At 63.0% G+C, this 14,001-nt stretch overlaps 1 protein-coding gene across 4 annotated transcripts; it reads right to left on the bottom strand.

The window, feature by feature from the left end:
* Nucleotides 1–132: 132 nt before the first annotated feature.
* Nucleotides 133–13,821, bottom strand: CLK3 (CDC like kinase 3). 4 transcript variants are annotated; one of them, XM_026478515.4, is made up of 13 exons: nucleotides 13,715–13,821; nucleotides 10,171–10,322; nucleotides 9,333–9,549; nucleotides 7,369–7,465; nucleotides 7,026–7,092; nucleotides 4,650–4,766; nucleotides 3,835–4,001; nucleotides 2,695–2,789; nucleotides 2,485–2,614; nucleotides 2,151–2,233; nucleotides 1,564–1,643; nucleotides 1,199–1,289; nucleotides 133–531 (listed from the first exon to the last, which is right to left on the bottom strand). In XM_026478515.4, exons 2-13 carry the CDS (start codon nucleotides 10,320–10,322, stop codon nucleotides 355–357), a joined length of 1,473 nt encoding a protein of 490 aa, XP_026334300.1. In that variant the 5' UTR covers nucleotides 13,715–13,821; the 3' UTR covers nucleotides 133–354. The 4 variants fall into 4 exon arrangements, with proteins under 4 accessions (XP_026334300.1, XP_044247937.1, XP_057159619.1 ...); XM_044392002.3 differs by having other exon boundaries at nucleotides 13,661–13,763; XM_057303636.1 differs by having other exon boundaries at nucleotides 133–1,289.
* Between the last annotated feature and the right edge of the window lie 180 nt (nucleotides 13,822–14,001).

Genomic DNA, 14,001 nt, shown 5'->3' with positions numbered 1-14,001 from the left:
CCGGCCGGCCCTTCCGTGCCAGCCCAGTTCACACTTAGCTCTCCACAAGCTGAAGTGCTAAGAAGACTTTATTAATGCGGGGGGGGGGGGGGGAGGCAAGGAGCCTGGAGACGGACACACCGGTACCAGGGGTTACAAACAGTAAGAAACACTTTATTATAACTTTACAACATATAAATAGCTTGGGTCAAATCTGTGCTTTCTGGCAGCTGGGCATCGAGTCTCGTCCCCTGCAGGCCCCCGCCTTCCTTCACATTGCACTGTTCGCGGGGCGGCTCCGGCCGCGGGCCCGGCGGTGGAGAAAGGCCGGGCAGCCCAGTCCCGCTCTCCAGCTCGCGGGGCGGCCTACGCCTGTCATCTGCTGGGGTTGCGGCTGCTGTGGAAGGACCGCTCCTCAGGGGTCAGGCCAGCAAAGAAGGGGTGCAGCAGGGCCTCCGCCAGTGTGATGCGCTGGGCAGGGTCAAATTCTAACATCCTCCGCATCAGGTCAAACAGCTGCACGTGCTCCAAGGAGTCCTGGAGCATGTAACTCTGCTCAGGGACACAAGGTGCCTCAGTGTGATGGCGGGGTCGCGGGATGCCGCGGCGGGGCCCCGTGCCTCTGGGAAGCCTCGCCGCGTGGGTCGAGGAGGCAGGGCTGCCCCCCGGAGGACCACGTGTGCCCTCCTGGACAGCGAGCGGCTCCTTTCCTCTCATGCCTGCGTAGAGCGTTTGGCTCTGAACTTGCCAGGCTACTGGGTGTCTTGCCGGCTCGGTGCCTCTGCCCCCGCATGCAAAGTCCTGACAGGTGGGTGGCATCACCTCTGCAGCATTCACTGGTCCGGGCACCAAATGCAGTCGACAGAGGCTTTCCGGCCATGTCTACGTCTTCCCTCCCCCTCACCTCAGTCCTGCCTAGTTCTTCCCAAAACCGAGAAGAGGGGGACAGGAGGCAGCAGTGTCTCTGACAGCTGGCTCTTCTCGTGTTCCCCCATTACATCCATAGCCACCCTGTGGGGAAGGGGTGGGGCTAAGGGCCCCTCGGGGGCGGTGTGCGAGCAGCCCTGCTGCCGGCACCCAGCAGCCTCGGGTGCGGCCTCCCACAGAGCCGGAGCGAGGAGGCAGCCTTTAGCTGCCCGGCCTGTCTCTCTGCTGTATGTCTGCCCAGTGCCTGGGGTCTCCTTGGCATGAGTTGAGCTGGGGGAAGCCAGAAACTGACCTTCAGAGGTTTGCAGTTCTCCTTCACATACCGGCCATCAGAGCTGTTCTCATCCCAAACCAGGCCCCCTTTGTAGAAATATTTCTGTTTCCTGGAAGCGAAGGGAAGGAAAGAGTCAAGCGATAGGGGTAGCAGGGGCGACACGTCTGCGGTGGCGGGTCCAAGCTGGCCTGGACACAGCAGGGCAGGAAGGGCCGGGCAAGTGGTTTGCTGGGTCACTCAGACTGGGGTACAGGAGGGAAGGCCGCCAGGAGCCTGGAGGAGCCAGGGTGTCCCCGGAAGACGGGCCGGTAGCTTGTGACCCACGGCCAAGACGGGAGAGGCCCCCACGGCCAGCCCTTGAGGGCGCCCCCAGGGCTCCTTACCTGGTGCGGTGGATCATGTGTGACGGGATGGGCCCTAGGATCTTCTCCATCATCACCAGATGCTCTCGGTTTTCATGGGTCTGTTGGAACGGCAGGGATACAGCAAGCAGGGGTCAGTATCCGCCTCCGCCCCCTCAGAAAAAATAAAGGACAAAAAAAGATGGGCAGGTGCCACCTTGCCCCAAGAGATGTGAAGCCACCACTGAACAGCAGGCCCGGCCTCTGACCTGGTGGCAGCCTGCCAGCCCGTTCTCTCGAGGTCAAGTTCACGCTCCTTAGCCTCTCGGGTGGACTTGTCCGTCACCACACCTGACTTTCCTCACTTTCCCCAGAACGGGCCCGCCCCAGCCCCTCTCTGCACCCTCCCTCGGGCTGTGCCCCCCGCCTCAAATGCTCGTTCTGCCTGCCGCGGTCCTCCAAGCTGAGGCCGAGCACAGGACGCCCTGAGCACTCCACTCCCCTGACCTCGGGAGCCCGAGTGTCCCAGCATGCCGACCGGGGGGCGGTCACCGGGCTCCGCACGCCAGCCCCAGCAGTGCGCCCGAGGAGCGGCGCTCAGGCGAGCCCGGTGGCGCGGCAGGCCTCACCTGGAAGAGCGTGAAGCCGCGGTAGTACTCGAACAGAATGCAGCCGATGCTCCAGACGTCGCAGGGCTGTGCCCAGCCGAGCTCTGAAAGCCAACATGGGAGGGGGGACGACTGTGACACTCAGCCCCGTGCTCCCGGCCCAGACATCAAAGGACAGCTGCCACTCAGGCGGCAGGGACCCTTGCCTGAACCCCAACAGAAGACCCCTTTTCGGTAAGGCCAAGTGAGCAACCACAGTGACAGCGGCCCTGGTGGCGGGCACATCCCTGCCTCTAGTCCTACCCTCCCGACAGCAGGCCACTCTGTCAGGGGTGGGGGCCGTCCAGTCACTCACCAAGGATCACCTCGGGTGGGCGATAGTGGCGCGTGGCCACGATGGTCGTGTGGTGCTCGTGGTCGAAGGTGGCGCTGCCGAAGTCAGCTACGCGGATGCTGGTGTTCTTCACCGCCTTCTCCTCGCAGCTCTGAGGGGCAAGGAAGGCGGCGGCTCAGCGGTCCATCCGGGGCTACCCCAGAGCGCGGCCTTGCCTCTCCCGACCCCTACCTTGTGCTCGTTGTAGAGCGTCTCAAACTCCGAATTCACAAACAAGATGTTCTCTGGCTTCAAGTCTGTGTGGGTCAGTTGGTTTTCGTGTAGAACTGGGGACGCAGGAAGGCGAGAAGCAGGAATTTGAGCAGCCCGGCCGCATCTCACGCCCCTCTGCCGGTGCCAGACCAGATTTCACGCCCGCACCCCCTCGCACCCCCAACTTCTGCAGGGGCCCGGGGGGCAGAGCGGACTCCGCCTCCACACCGGCTTCCCTCTCGAGTTCTCGGGGCTTGGGGCCCTGGCCGGTTCTGACACTTAACAAGAGAGGCAGGGGACACTGTTCCCATTTAGAAAGCCTCCCTCCACGTCCTCAGCCTGGGAAGCCTCCCTCTCCCCAGCACCAGCTCCGTTATTTGCAGGCCGGGGGCAAAATACTAAATGCAGTTCCCCTTATTCAAAAGTTACGAAGAATGTTCAGATGGTAGCAACGGAACACTGAACTAATAACCCCAGGGCCACCCGAAGCCAGCCCTGCCTCTTCCCACCCCTCAGCCTTGGGGGAGACCTTTTTCCTCCAGCCCCTGCCCCACCAGTGGTGGCGACCCGGCCCTTAGCACTCTGGCTCCAGGCTCCCAGCCAGCGGTCCAGACCTTCCCGTGGTGTGCCCCGCCTCCCCTCAACGATGGCCCTCTGCTTCCTCGGAGTGAGTTTCAGCACAGCCCGGGGGGCTGCGCCCTCACGGAGCCGCCCACCTTGCTCAGAGCGCTCGTCCCTGCCCCCTGCATCTGTGCAGACCCCGGACAGCCTAGCTCCAGGCCTAGCTACCTCCCCTCCGCGCCGCCCACCACGTCCTGCGGGCTGGGGCCCCTGACAGGCCAGCAGGCAGAGGGGAAGGGACAGCGGGAGGGCGTCTGCGCGGGCAGTGCCAGGGGCTGGGATCCACCGGGCAGGCTTCCACCTTTCCAGCCACTGCAGGACGGTGAGGGGGGACGGCGAGCTGGCCTGATCTGGAGCCGCTCCCTCCTTTCTCCCTGACGGCCTGGGGCCGAGGTGGGTGCCGGAGCCCCCTGGAGGGGACCGATGCCTCCCCCTCCTCCCCGAAGGCCTTTCAGCTGGAGGGGACCCATGTGCTGCAGCGGGGGCGGCCGCACTTACATCGGAGGGCGTGGCAGAGCTGGTAGGCCATGTGCCGGACGTGCGGCAGGGGGTAAGGCTGGAAGTTGTTCTCCTTCAGGAACTCGAAGGTGTTCTTGCCCAGGAGCTCAAAGGCGATGCACATGTGACCGTGGAAGTTGAACCAGTCAGACATCAAGACGCACAGGCTAGGGGAGAACGATGTGGGGGGGGCTCAGGCTCTGCGGGGGGCTGGCTTCCTGCCTCTCCCTCATATGAAGCCGGTCCCCGCTCCCAGGCTGCCGGGTCACACGTGCTCATGAAGAGAGACCAGGAGTTACAAAGAGCACGTCCCCCATCAGAGGTCACCCAGATCAGCTCAGGGCAAGGACTAAACTTCCAACTGGCACAGGGAGAGTTCTGAGGGGTCCTGCCCCGTCTACTTGTGACACAGCCCTAATCCCTGCACCTCAGAAAGAGATGGAAAAATGCCTTCCCTTCTCCCACTCCCTTCACGGAGCTTCCCGAGTCCGCAGGGCTCAGCCCGGGGCTGGCGGCAGAGGAACCTCTCAGTGGGCCTTGGGAACTCGCCGACGGCGTGAGAGCCGCAGCGGCTTTGGGGCTGTGTCGTCAGACCCCCGCCGCGACCTGCGCGGCCCCTCTTTCCGGAAGCGGGCCTGGGAGGCCACCGCAGAGCGCAGACGGTTGGGGCAGAGCAGGACTCACTGCGCCTGGCCACTGGCTCTGCGCGACAACCAGGGGAGAGCACCCGGCTCCGCCCGGGGGTCTAGGCAGTTGGGGCTGGAGCAGATGCCGTCCCCATCGAAAGCTTCCCTCTCATTCCCTGGGACACTCACAACTTGTTCTCTTTGTCCTTCTCCTTGATTTTTTTGAGAACGTTGATTTCTAGCCGGGCGGCCTCCCGGTACTTGCCCACGTTGCGGATAATCTTCAGGGCAACCTGAGACTTCCCTCTGAGACCCGGGAAGGAAGCAGACGTGCTCAGTAGATGTGCCCCAGCCCTTCCCCCCCCGACCCTCCAGCCCCACCTGGCAACTCCTGGCCGACACCACGCGGGACTCCAGGAACAGGACCTGCTCTGGGGAGCGCAGACACCTGCCCCCCAACCCGCCCCCAGGCTCCGCCGCACCGCCAGGCTCCGAAGCAAGCTCCCCTGGCATCGGTGAGCCAGCGCGTCGGGGCCCGCCTGGGCCTCTCTCATGCCAGCCACAGCCAGCTCCCAGGAGAGTGGGCAGAGTAGAGGCCTGGCCCGCCGGCCGGCACGGGCACCAGCTCGCTCAGTAACCCGACCTGGGGGCCGCTCAGCCCTAACCCCGGCCAGGGCATCCCAGCCAGGACCTTCCTGCAGCACCTCTTGCCCTTCCTGAAGCACATCTCCAGGTCTGGGCAAACAGCTTCCCCTGGGGTGGGGTTCCAGGATGGGACAAAGCCTTGGTGAGAGGGTAAGGGTGCCAGCGGTAGGGTCTTCTCGCCGGGAGTCCCCAGGTTGCTCCCTTTAGTGCACTCCCTCTCGCCCCCCAGCCTGCCTACTAAGAGCCACAGCATTCATCAGAGACCACCGAGCGCCAGGAGGCCTCTTCAGTGTCTAGCGAGGACTTTAAGAATTCCTGCTCTGTGCGTCCCACCCGCCAGCCCGGCCTAACAGGCCACCTGCAGGACGCCGGCAGAGCAGGGAACGTGCTGAGGTTCGACTGCCAGGCCCGGCGGCTATCAGGAAAGGCCGGCCAGACTTCAGAAGCCTGGTGGGGAACCAGAGTGAGACAGCCCTGGCTTGAAGCCTCTGGGAGGCTGGCGTCGGTGCCTAAGGAAAAAGCTCACAGGCCCCAGGGCAGAGGCATCTTCTGGAGAATACCGTTATTTTCTCCCTATCCCCCTTTCCCAGATTTTCAGGGCAGGGAAAGGCCTCAGAGGAAAGACCACCCTCCAGGCTCCTAGAACAGGATCCCTCAACGGCACTGTGACCTGCAGCACAGGGAGCCCATCAGTTCCACAGGCAGCCACCACCAGGTGTATGGCTCTGAGGATCAGGCCCTTCCTTTCGCTGAGGGGACCCCCCAAAAGTCCCCCGAGCCTTGTGCCTGCCCCTTCCTGACTCCAGAGGCTCACTTCCCCTCCGGCTACTCAGGGTGGCACAGCCCAGAGAGATGAGCTGCCCCACCTGCCACAGCTCGCAGATCGGCCTCCGCTCTCTCTGATGCCAGTATGGCCTACACGTCCCGATGCCCCCTGGCCCCAGCCCTAACCTCGTGGGCCACACTGGGTCTGAGGCGTATTTAAATGGGAACTGGGAGCCCAGGGATGTTTCCGGTCAGTCACTGTCACTACCTTACATGGAGGCCACAGGGTTAGCTGGACAGGTAGGTCTAATAACTGTCCTTTCTGAGCACCCCGTACGGTGGTACTCGGAGCCAGCACTCCACAACTGGGGGATATGGGTCCTCTCTCTTCACCTCTAACAGAGCAGAAAAGTTGTGATGGGCAGCATGTGGCTCCAATGAGACAGCAAGGACACAGGCACCTGGTAGCTGAAGCACCAGACCAATGAGAGTGCCATTAGAGGAGGGAGGCAGCGGGCTCCCAGGAGGTGGCCTCCCAGCCAGGGCACGAGTTCTGGTCTGGAGGAAGGGCGAAGGGACAAAAGCCTTTCACCGTGCACCCTGGAAGGCAGCAAGGCTCCCCAGAAGCACGCAAACACACACAGGCAGAGCCCCGTTCTACCTCCGCGCACTCAGAGGGACCCGGAATCAAGCCTGGCCACGTGGGAGAAGGCAGCGGCCAGCAAGGTGAGAGAGCCCGAGTCTTGTTCCTCGCAACCGGGCCGTGCACAGCCTCTCGGGCAGACCTCCCAAGTGGGCTCGGGGGGCTCGGGCTTGGTCTGGACTCAGCAGTATTCCTAACCCGACACGAGATGGCAGGAAGCGGACCCAGACCACAGAAGGGCCAGCGCCTCGGCCGTGTGCCGACAGCGACCATCACAGCCACCGGCTCGAAGGGCCGCCAGGGCGGCGCCCCTCGCTGGCCAACAGTTCGTGGGCAGGGAGGCCACATGCCTGCGGAGCCCCGGGAGTTTCTCCCTATTGCAGGAGATCAGCAGAAGTCCAACAAGCGCAGGCCGGCACCCCGCTACGGCGCAACCCTCCAGAAAGCCAAAGGGGAAGCCGACGCCCACCCCCATCAGAGCCCGCAGGCTGGCTCCGCCCAGGACGGCTCACCTGGCGTGGTCCAGGCACTCCACCACCTTGCCAAACGTGCCTTCGCCCAGGTTCCCCACGATCTCATCTAGGAGAGAAAAGAAGCAGGGCATGAGGGCCTGGAGGGCAGAGGGCTGGCAGCTCCTGCAAGTTCACAGCATTCAAATTCTCAAAAACAAAAAAGGTTTCTCTCTCACGGCTACACTCTTAAAAACAGAAGTTGCTAGCGTCTGTGTCATTCAGGCAATTACTGGTGGCCCCGCTAAGGCGCCACGCGCACTAGAGGCCCCTCCGGGCAGGAGAGGTCTCGTCTAACAAGGGGGTAGAAAGTAGAGAGGTAAAGTTTTACGAAAGGTGGCTGTACATCGCTCTTGGAGCCAATCGCCGATCCGGCACACCAGGTGGCCCTCCTTGTCATCTTCCACACTCCGGCTGCCGCGCTTACTGCTCTGTTGGCTTCTCTGCATGCACCGCCCCCCGAAACGCCATCCGACCAATCGCATGGTAGGCGGTTCCGATTGACAGATTGAGGTGTCAGTCAAAGGCAGAGGTGGAGACGGTGAGGAGCCGGTGGGTTGGTTGGTTGGATTTTCCAGATCCCAGCATTTCATAAGGCACACAGCATATATAACGATAGGGATATTGCAAGGGACACGTCAAGACACAAACTGACTTCAAAAACAGAAAAGTAAAAACAGCTACAGGTATGTAAAGAAAACTCGGACATTATCTAAGAGAAGGGCGCCGCAAACGCTCAGAAAGACGACCAAGCCTCCGCTGCTGAGGGGCCGGGCCGCGCGGAGAGCCACAGCCCCGGCTCCCTTCGCCACTGAGTGTCCCCCTCCCGGGCCCTCCCGTGATGGCTCCAGCCAGCGCGAAGACGCGGTGAGAACGGCGCAAGAAGGTGGCTGGCTCAGCCTGGGTCCGGTGGTCCGGAACGGCCAGAGACCACGCTGGCTTCAGCTGCAGAACGCCCGGCCTGCCCTTGCCTGCCTCGCACACGCAGCCTTGCACACACCCGACAGCTGCCACTCAGAGCCAAGCCGCCACCTGCCCCCAGACGGCATCACGGCCAGACTCGACATCACCACCAGAAACGGCCTTCCGCCGGCGGCCCTTGTGCCGCCAGCCTCGAGCAGGGAAGGAGCCCAGGATCCTCTGGGCCAGGCGACCACCTACCACGATGGGCCACACAGGCCCCACGCCAGCTCCTGCCCTGGCCTTGGCGCCCATGATCTCACAGGCCAGGCCATCCTGAGCTCATGACGACAGAGGGCACCAGAAAGAGAAGCCGCGGAGCCACAGACCTGCACCGCCATCCTGGAGCAGCGTGTGGCAGCGTGCACAGAGGCCACCAGGCAGTGCTGGGCGCCCGCAGCCAGCCCGTACCCCGTGGCCGCTCAAGGAAGTCATGGGAAAGCTGAGCAGAAGACAGGCCGGGCCCCCCGCACGGGTTCCACCACTACTCCTTGGGGCCTCCTGGCCAGCGGGAGGGAAGAAGGACGGGGTGGGGGGAGGAGAAGAGAAGACAGCACGTGACCAGACAAACACACAGGGGGCCCGAGTGCAGCGTGGGCTCCCAGTCGGCAGAGATCTAGACCTCCTCCGCGCTAACGACACGGCCAGGCCCCGCTCCGGGCGTGCGGCCGGCGACTGGATGAGGCCTGGGGCTGCGGGCCTCTCTGCAATTCGTTCACGTGCCCCGTCACACAGGCGGCTGTCCCCCTTGTCTTGACCGCCCCTCACGGGAAGAGGCGAGGCTGAAGAGGGCCTGGCTGGAGATCAGAGGTCGGAGGGGAAGCTCCCGGTCTGAGCTGACTGACAGGCAGACCTCCCCTACCCGAGTGCACTGCAGCCTCCAGGCCTTCAGGGAGGGGTGTGGAGACGAGAGGCCGCGGAGGGGGGTGCCGGCCACGCCAGTCAGCGCACGCGGCCATGGGTGCGGGCCCATCTCCGGGTGGGAGGGACCGGGCCACGCAGCTCCAGACCATGTACCAGCAACCCTATCAGGTTCCCTAAGTGTCCGCGGCCACTCGCACCACGTGGCCCAGGTCCAGAGCAGCGCGGAGACACGGACGGGCCGGGGGCCAGCCGGCGCCAGCACCAGAGCCCCTCTGGCCTCCACTGCCAGTGGTCAGAAGACGGAGGAGCCGGGCCCCCTGCTCAGCCCGGCACCTGGACCAGACGACACAGACGCACACACATGCACGCACACCCAATGCGCGTGCGTGGGGCTGGCAGTACTCACCCAGACCAGCCAGCCTGAGAGAAGGCTAGAAAGACAGGAGGCCTTTAAGCCCCAGCCGGCACACTCTGGCCATCACTCACCGAGGAGGCGCTGCTACAAGACCTGGTGCGGCGTTTGTGGCAGTGGTGGGCGTGCTTGCGGGTCCGGTACGGCTCCCTCTCCCGTGACCGCCGGCGATGATGGGAACGTGAAGACCCATAGCAGTCCTCTCCAAACGAGGGGCTCCGCTCTTCACACCGGTATGTGTCGCTGTCACGGCGCTCCCGGTATCTCCTCTGGTAGGGCAGGCGGTCGTGGCTGCCGGGAGGGGGGTGAGACACCGGTAAGATGGGGACCTTCCTCCCACCAGCCCAGGTTTCGCTTCTGGGCAAAAGGCGTGTGGTGAGGCCCCCACAAAGAGCTCACAAGGGTGGCCTGTTGGAGCAGAGGCATCCAGATGGGGGCGGGGGTGGGGGGAGAGCGTGTGCGTGAAGTCCCGCCTCCAGAAGCTGGGCCGCTGGCGGCACCCCTCCAGGGCAGGAGGCAGAGCACGGTGGAAGGAGAGCAGGGTGAAGGGCCTCGGGGGGTCCCAGCACCCCAGAGCTCCTGGGGGCTGCTAACACAGGATGAGGGGCCAACCTCTGGAAAGGACAGAGGCTGTGTTCTTAACCCCACCGAGGGAGGCTCGGAAGTCAGCAGGGGAGCTGCTGGCCTAGAAAATGGGGACCGCGTCTGGACAAGGAAGACTCAAGGACAGAGAAAGGGGCAGCAGGACAGCAGCAAACACGGAGGCTCGGGACTGCCGCTGGGACGGCAGGGGGGGCAGGGGGGGGGAGGCAGCGGCAGAGGCGGCAGGCCCCGAAGGAGCCCAGGCTCCCCGCTGTCTCCCCAGCCCTGCCGAGGGATGGAGCCCCTTCCTCCCACCTAGCCTCCCGTCACCTTCTGGACCGAGATCTCCGGGGCGGAGGCTCCCTTCGAGACGGGTACCGCAGTCTCCCTTCGTGCTCCCGACTGTAAGACCTCCTCCTCTTCCATCGGCAGCTCAGGTACGGGTCTGGCTCAGGGGAGCGGTATCGCTTACAGTGATGCATCTAGGCCACGGGAGAGACAGCCGTGCTCAGCGGGCAGCCGGGCGGCCAGCCACCTCCGGCCACTCCAGCCCAGGGGCTGCTCGGGGAGCCGAGGCGCTCCTGAAGAAGAGGCCCATTGTTGTGTTTGGGGGCAGCCCCTCCCAGGGGTTTATGAAGCAAAAAAGAGCTCTGAGGTCACACTGGTCACACAGCACACAACGGGCAACACCCTCCCGCGCCAGTGGACAAACAAACAGCTGCCTCCCCCGCACAGCAGCGCGGGGCCTGGGGCCTGGGCGCCCGGGGCACCGCGAGCTGGCACAGGTGCAGGGATGCGGGGCGCCATCGCAGGAGACCAAGGCCAAGGAGAGAGGACAGCGTCCGGGGCACAGTTCCCTCCTGTCTGTGGGGTTCTATGAAGCGACCGGTCTGTCAAGCCAGAGGCCAGAGTCAAAGGGCTGTTGGCAGGGAGCCAACCCACAGCAGCCAAGGGTGAAAGCCCTCCAGTCCGAAGCCAAGTTGCCTGGCTGAGGCCCGGAGCCAGACCCCACTCAAGGGAGCAAAGACCACACATCAGGGTGAGGGGCCGCCGGCAGACACAAGGTGCACAGGGTCTCACAAACATTTCCTAGCCGATCCGAGGGGCCGGCCAAACAGAGCTGGGGGTCTGTCTAGCCCCCGCTGCTCCACACTCTGTCTCAGCTCCAGTAAGCTGATACCAGCATCCTCAGAGCCCCCGAGTTTCTTGCCCAAGACCCCTGTGGCACGCTCCAACCACCCGCGCTACCGTGCCAGGCAGTGCCCCGCCTCCAACCGTACCACCGCTGCTAGACCCCCTGCTCCAGTCCCCTCTCCTGTGCTCCTCTCGGGAGGAGCTGGAGGGCTGAGGGGCTGGCAAGCTTGTGTGCTCCGAGAGGCAGGCCAAAAGGGCCCTACCTCACTGTCCCTGTTCAGCAGAGACTTAAATCTGCTACAGAAAACTGCCAGGCTGGGTCAGACACCAGCTGAGGAAGATGTCTATGTGAGGCCAGCTCACTGTTCCACCCACCAGAACCCTGACATTGCCTCCATCGGAGGGCTGGGCAGAGATCACGGCCAGCCTTCCTCCCAACCCTTTACCTGGCTTAGCCAAACTCCAACAGTGGTCAGTCATGGGTTCGCCCGACTAAGCACATTTGGACAAACCCACTGAGGCTGCCCCCTCCCATGAGAAGGGTCTGTCAGGAGAGCAGAATGAACCAGCTCCCTGTGGATGGGCAGGGCAGCCAGGCATATCCGACTACACCCCTGGGAGCTTCTCCACGATCCTGAGAAAATCACTGCTCTCAATCTCCCCACCAGCAGGTTTCTTCTCCTATCTACCCGGAAGCCCAGGCCCCAGCAAACCTTGGAGGTAAATACAATGTAAAATCACCCACAGCTCCTCAAGAGCTTAAATTGTTGTTCTGTTTTGACGATCAGCTGACTAAGGTTTCACTGTTTCCTGCAATTACCCTGGGTCAGGTGCCCAAGTTATGGAAGGAAGGCGGAATCTCGCATCTCCTTAAGTGACATGGAAGATGCTCTGGTGGCCACACAGGCAAAGCACCAGAGCTGGAGGATGTGGTCTGGTCCACACCAGAGCCAAAGACTCCCTCCTGGGACCTAGAGGGTTCTTATGCCCACCGTGTTCACGTTAGTGGACCGAGCACAAATTCAGAGCCAGACAGATGTCAGTCTGAGTCCCGACACTGCCACTTCTAGCTCTGTGCCCTTAGGCAAGTTATTAAACCACTGTGACCTTCAACTTCTTCTTGCAACAAGGGGATAGTAATCTCTATAGGGCTCTGTGAGAATTACACTGTGCCGCTTCTTTAACAATGCCTAGCACACGCCTTTAGGTCAAATGCTTTACTTAAGTCAGCTTTTCATGAACAAGGTTATAAAGATTCCAGTTAACACCTCTGGGTCTATGTTAGGACATAAAGAATATTTTATAAGTTCCCTCCAAGGGGAGAGAGAGCTCTGGGTAGAAAACCCCAAACTAAATCCCAGTGCTCCCACTTACTGGCCTAGTGACCTTACACAAGTCACTCTAGGCCTTGGTCACCATACCTGAAAATTGGAGACAACACCCCCCAGCTAACTTGGCAGTGGAGATGACAAGGATGAGAACTATAAGGTACCACACCAGGTAATCAGAGCGGAGATAACCTCTGCTTCAACACAATCTAGACAGAGGTAATATTGGGAATACCAGATGTCCCTCATTATCTTCCCAGCCAGGGCTCTAGATCCCATTTCTCATCAATTATCTCTGAAGCTCTGAGACCCCAGCAAACAGGTTATTTAAAGAAGCTAAGGGTCACAATTATGTTCAGGAAGGCTCTGCTCTTACACAGCGAAGAAAGATAATGTAAAGGAAACCAGGCCAAGGATGCCAGCTTTTCTCTGAGCACAGGCCTAGTCGGCTTCTCATTTGCAGTTCCTGGCCAGAGAACTGGGTTGACAAGAAGAGCAGCCAGCCAGGTCAGCGTCTGCCCTCCCAGATCCCAGCCACTCCAGCGCCCCATGGTTATTTTTGGCTGACGCTGCCCCACCACTGCAACCTCAAACCTGCCACCTTACAAGACGCCACCACCGGGTGAAACGCTCCTCCTTTTCAAGGGCATGGAGGAGGGAAGCTGGAAGGCCGCCAACTCCGCCTCGACGGGGGCCTGGCTCAGGCAACTCCCACCCCAGCTCCACACCAGGTCACCCGCACCCGGAACTAAAGCACACAGAGACTCCCGGACCAGGGAGCAGCCCGGGCATTGGTACTGTCAGCTTGGCCCGGCCCCTCCCCCGGGCTGGAGCGGCTCCATCATCACAACAAAACACGCTGGAGGCCTGCGGCCCTCACTCGCGTCCCTTCCTGACGCGCCCTGGGTCTCAGAGATCTGAGCCCCTTCCCCCATAACCGCCGCCAGTGGCGGAGAGGGGCGACCCGGGGACAGGCGGATGGCCAGCCTGAGCTAGAATCAAACTTCAGGCCACGCGGGGAGGAGTCTGCAGGCCTCGAGCAGAGGGTATGGGAGGGGTCTGAAGGCCCCTCCAGGCTCTCCCAGGTAGGACCCCGACCCCATTCCGCGGGAGGTGCGGGACCGAAACTGGATCCCTGCAGGGGCCTCAGAGGCCGCTCAGGCTCAGACTCCGACACCGCGGGATCGAGAGGTCGGGGTCTGCGGTGACCGCCCCTCCGGGGGAGAAGCGGCGGGTCAGGGGTGAGAGGTCGGGGCCGCGGCCAGAGGCGGGCTGAGGGGGAGAAAGAAACAGAGTAGGCCGAGACGGAACCAGGAGCCCGGAGTCCCACACCCAGCGCGCCCGCCCCACCGACTCACCCCCCGCCGCTGCCGCCGCCGCCGCCGCCGCCGCGGGCCTGGGCCCACACTCACCGTCTCCCAGGATCCGGCTGCGGCTAGGCCCCACTCCCCGCTCCGAGCGCCTCTTCCGCTTCCGGCTGCGGCCTCCGCCCGCGGCGGCCCCGCCCCTCGCGTGACGCAGCCGTCGCCAGTCCCCGCTCGACCCCGCTCGGTGGCCTGGCCGCTCTAGCCCCCGACTCGAAGGCTCTGGAGGACCCGCCTTCACGGCCGCGGTCCGGGCGGCAGCAGTGGAGACTGATTCCGGGAGGGCAGAGGGGACGTCCCCGGCCGCGGCCCGCCCCCCGCCGTGTCGCGACGCA

Source organism: Ursus arctos, unplaced genomic scaffold (assembly GCF_023065955.2).
Source record: "Ursus arctos isolate Adak ecotype North America unplaced genomic scaffold, UrsArc2.0 scaffold_28, whole genome shotgun sequence".
Lineage (NCBI taxonomy): Eukaryota > Metazoa > Chordata > Mammalia > Carnivora > Ursidae > Ursus > Ursus arctos.
This window is presented reverse-complemented; position numbering and strand designations above follow the sequence as displayed.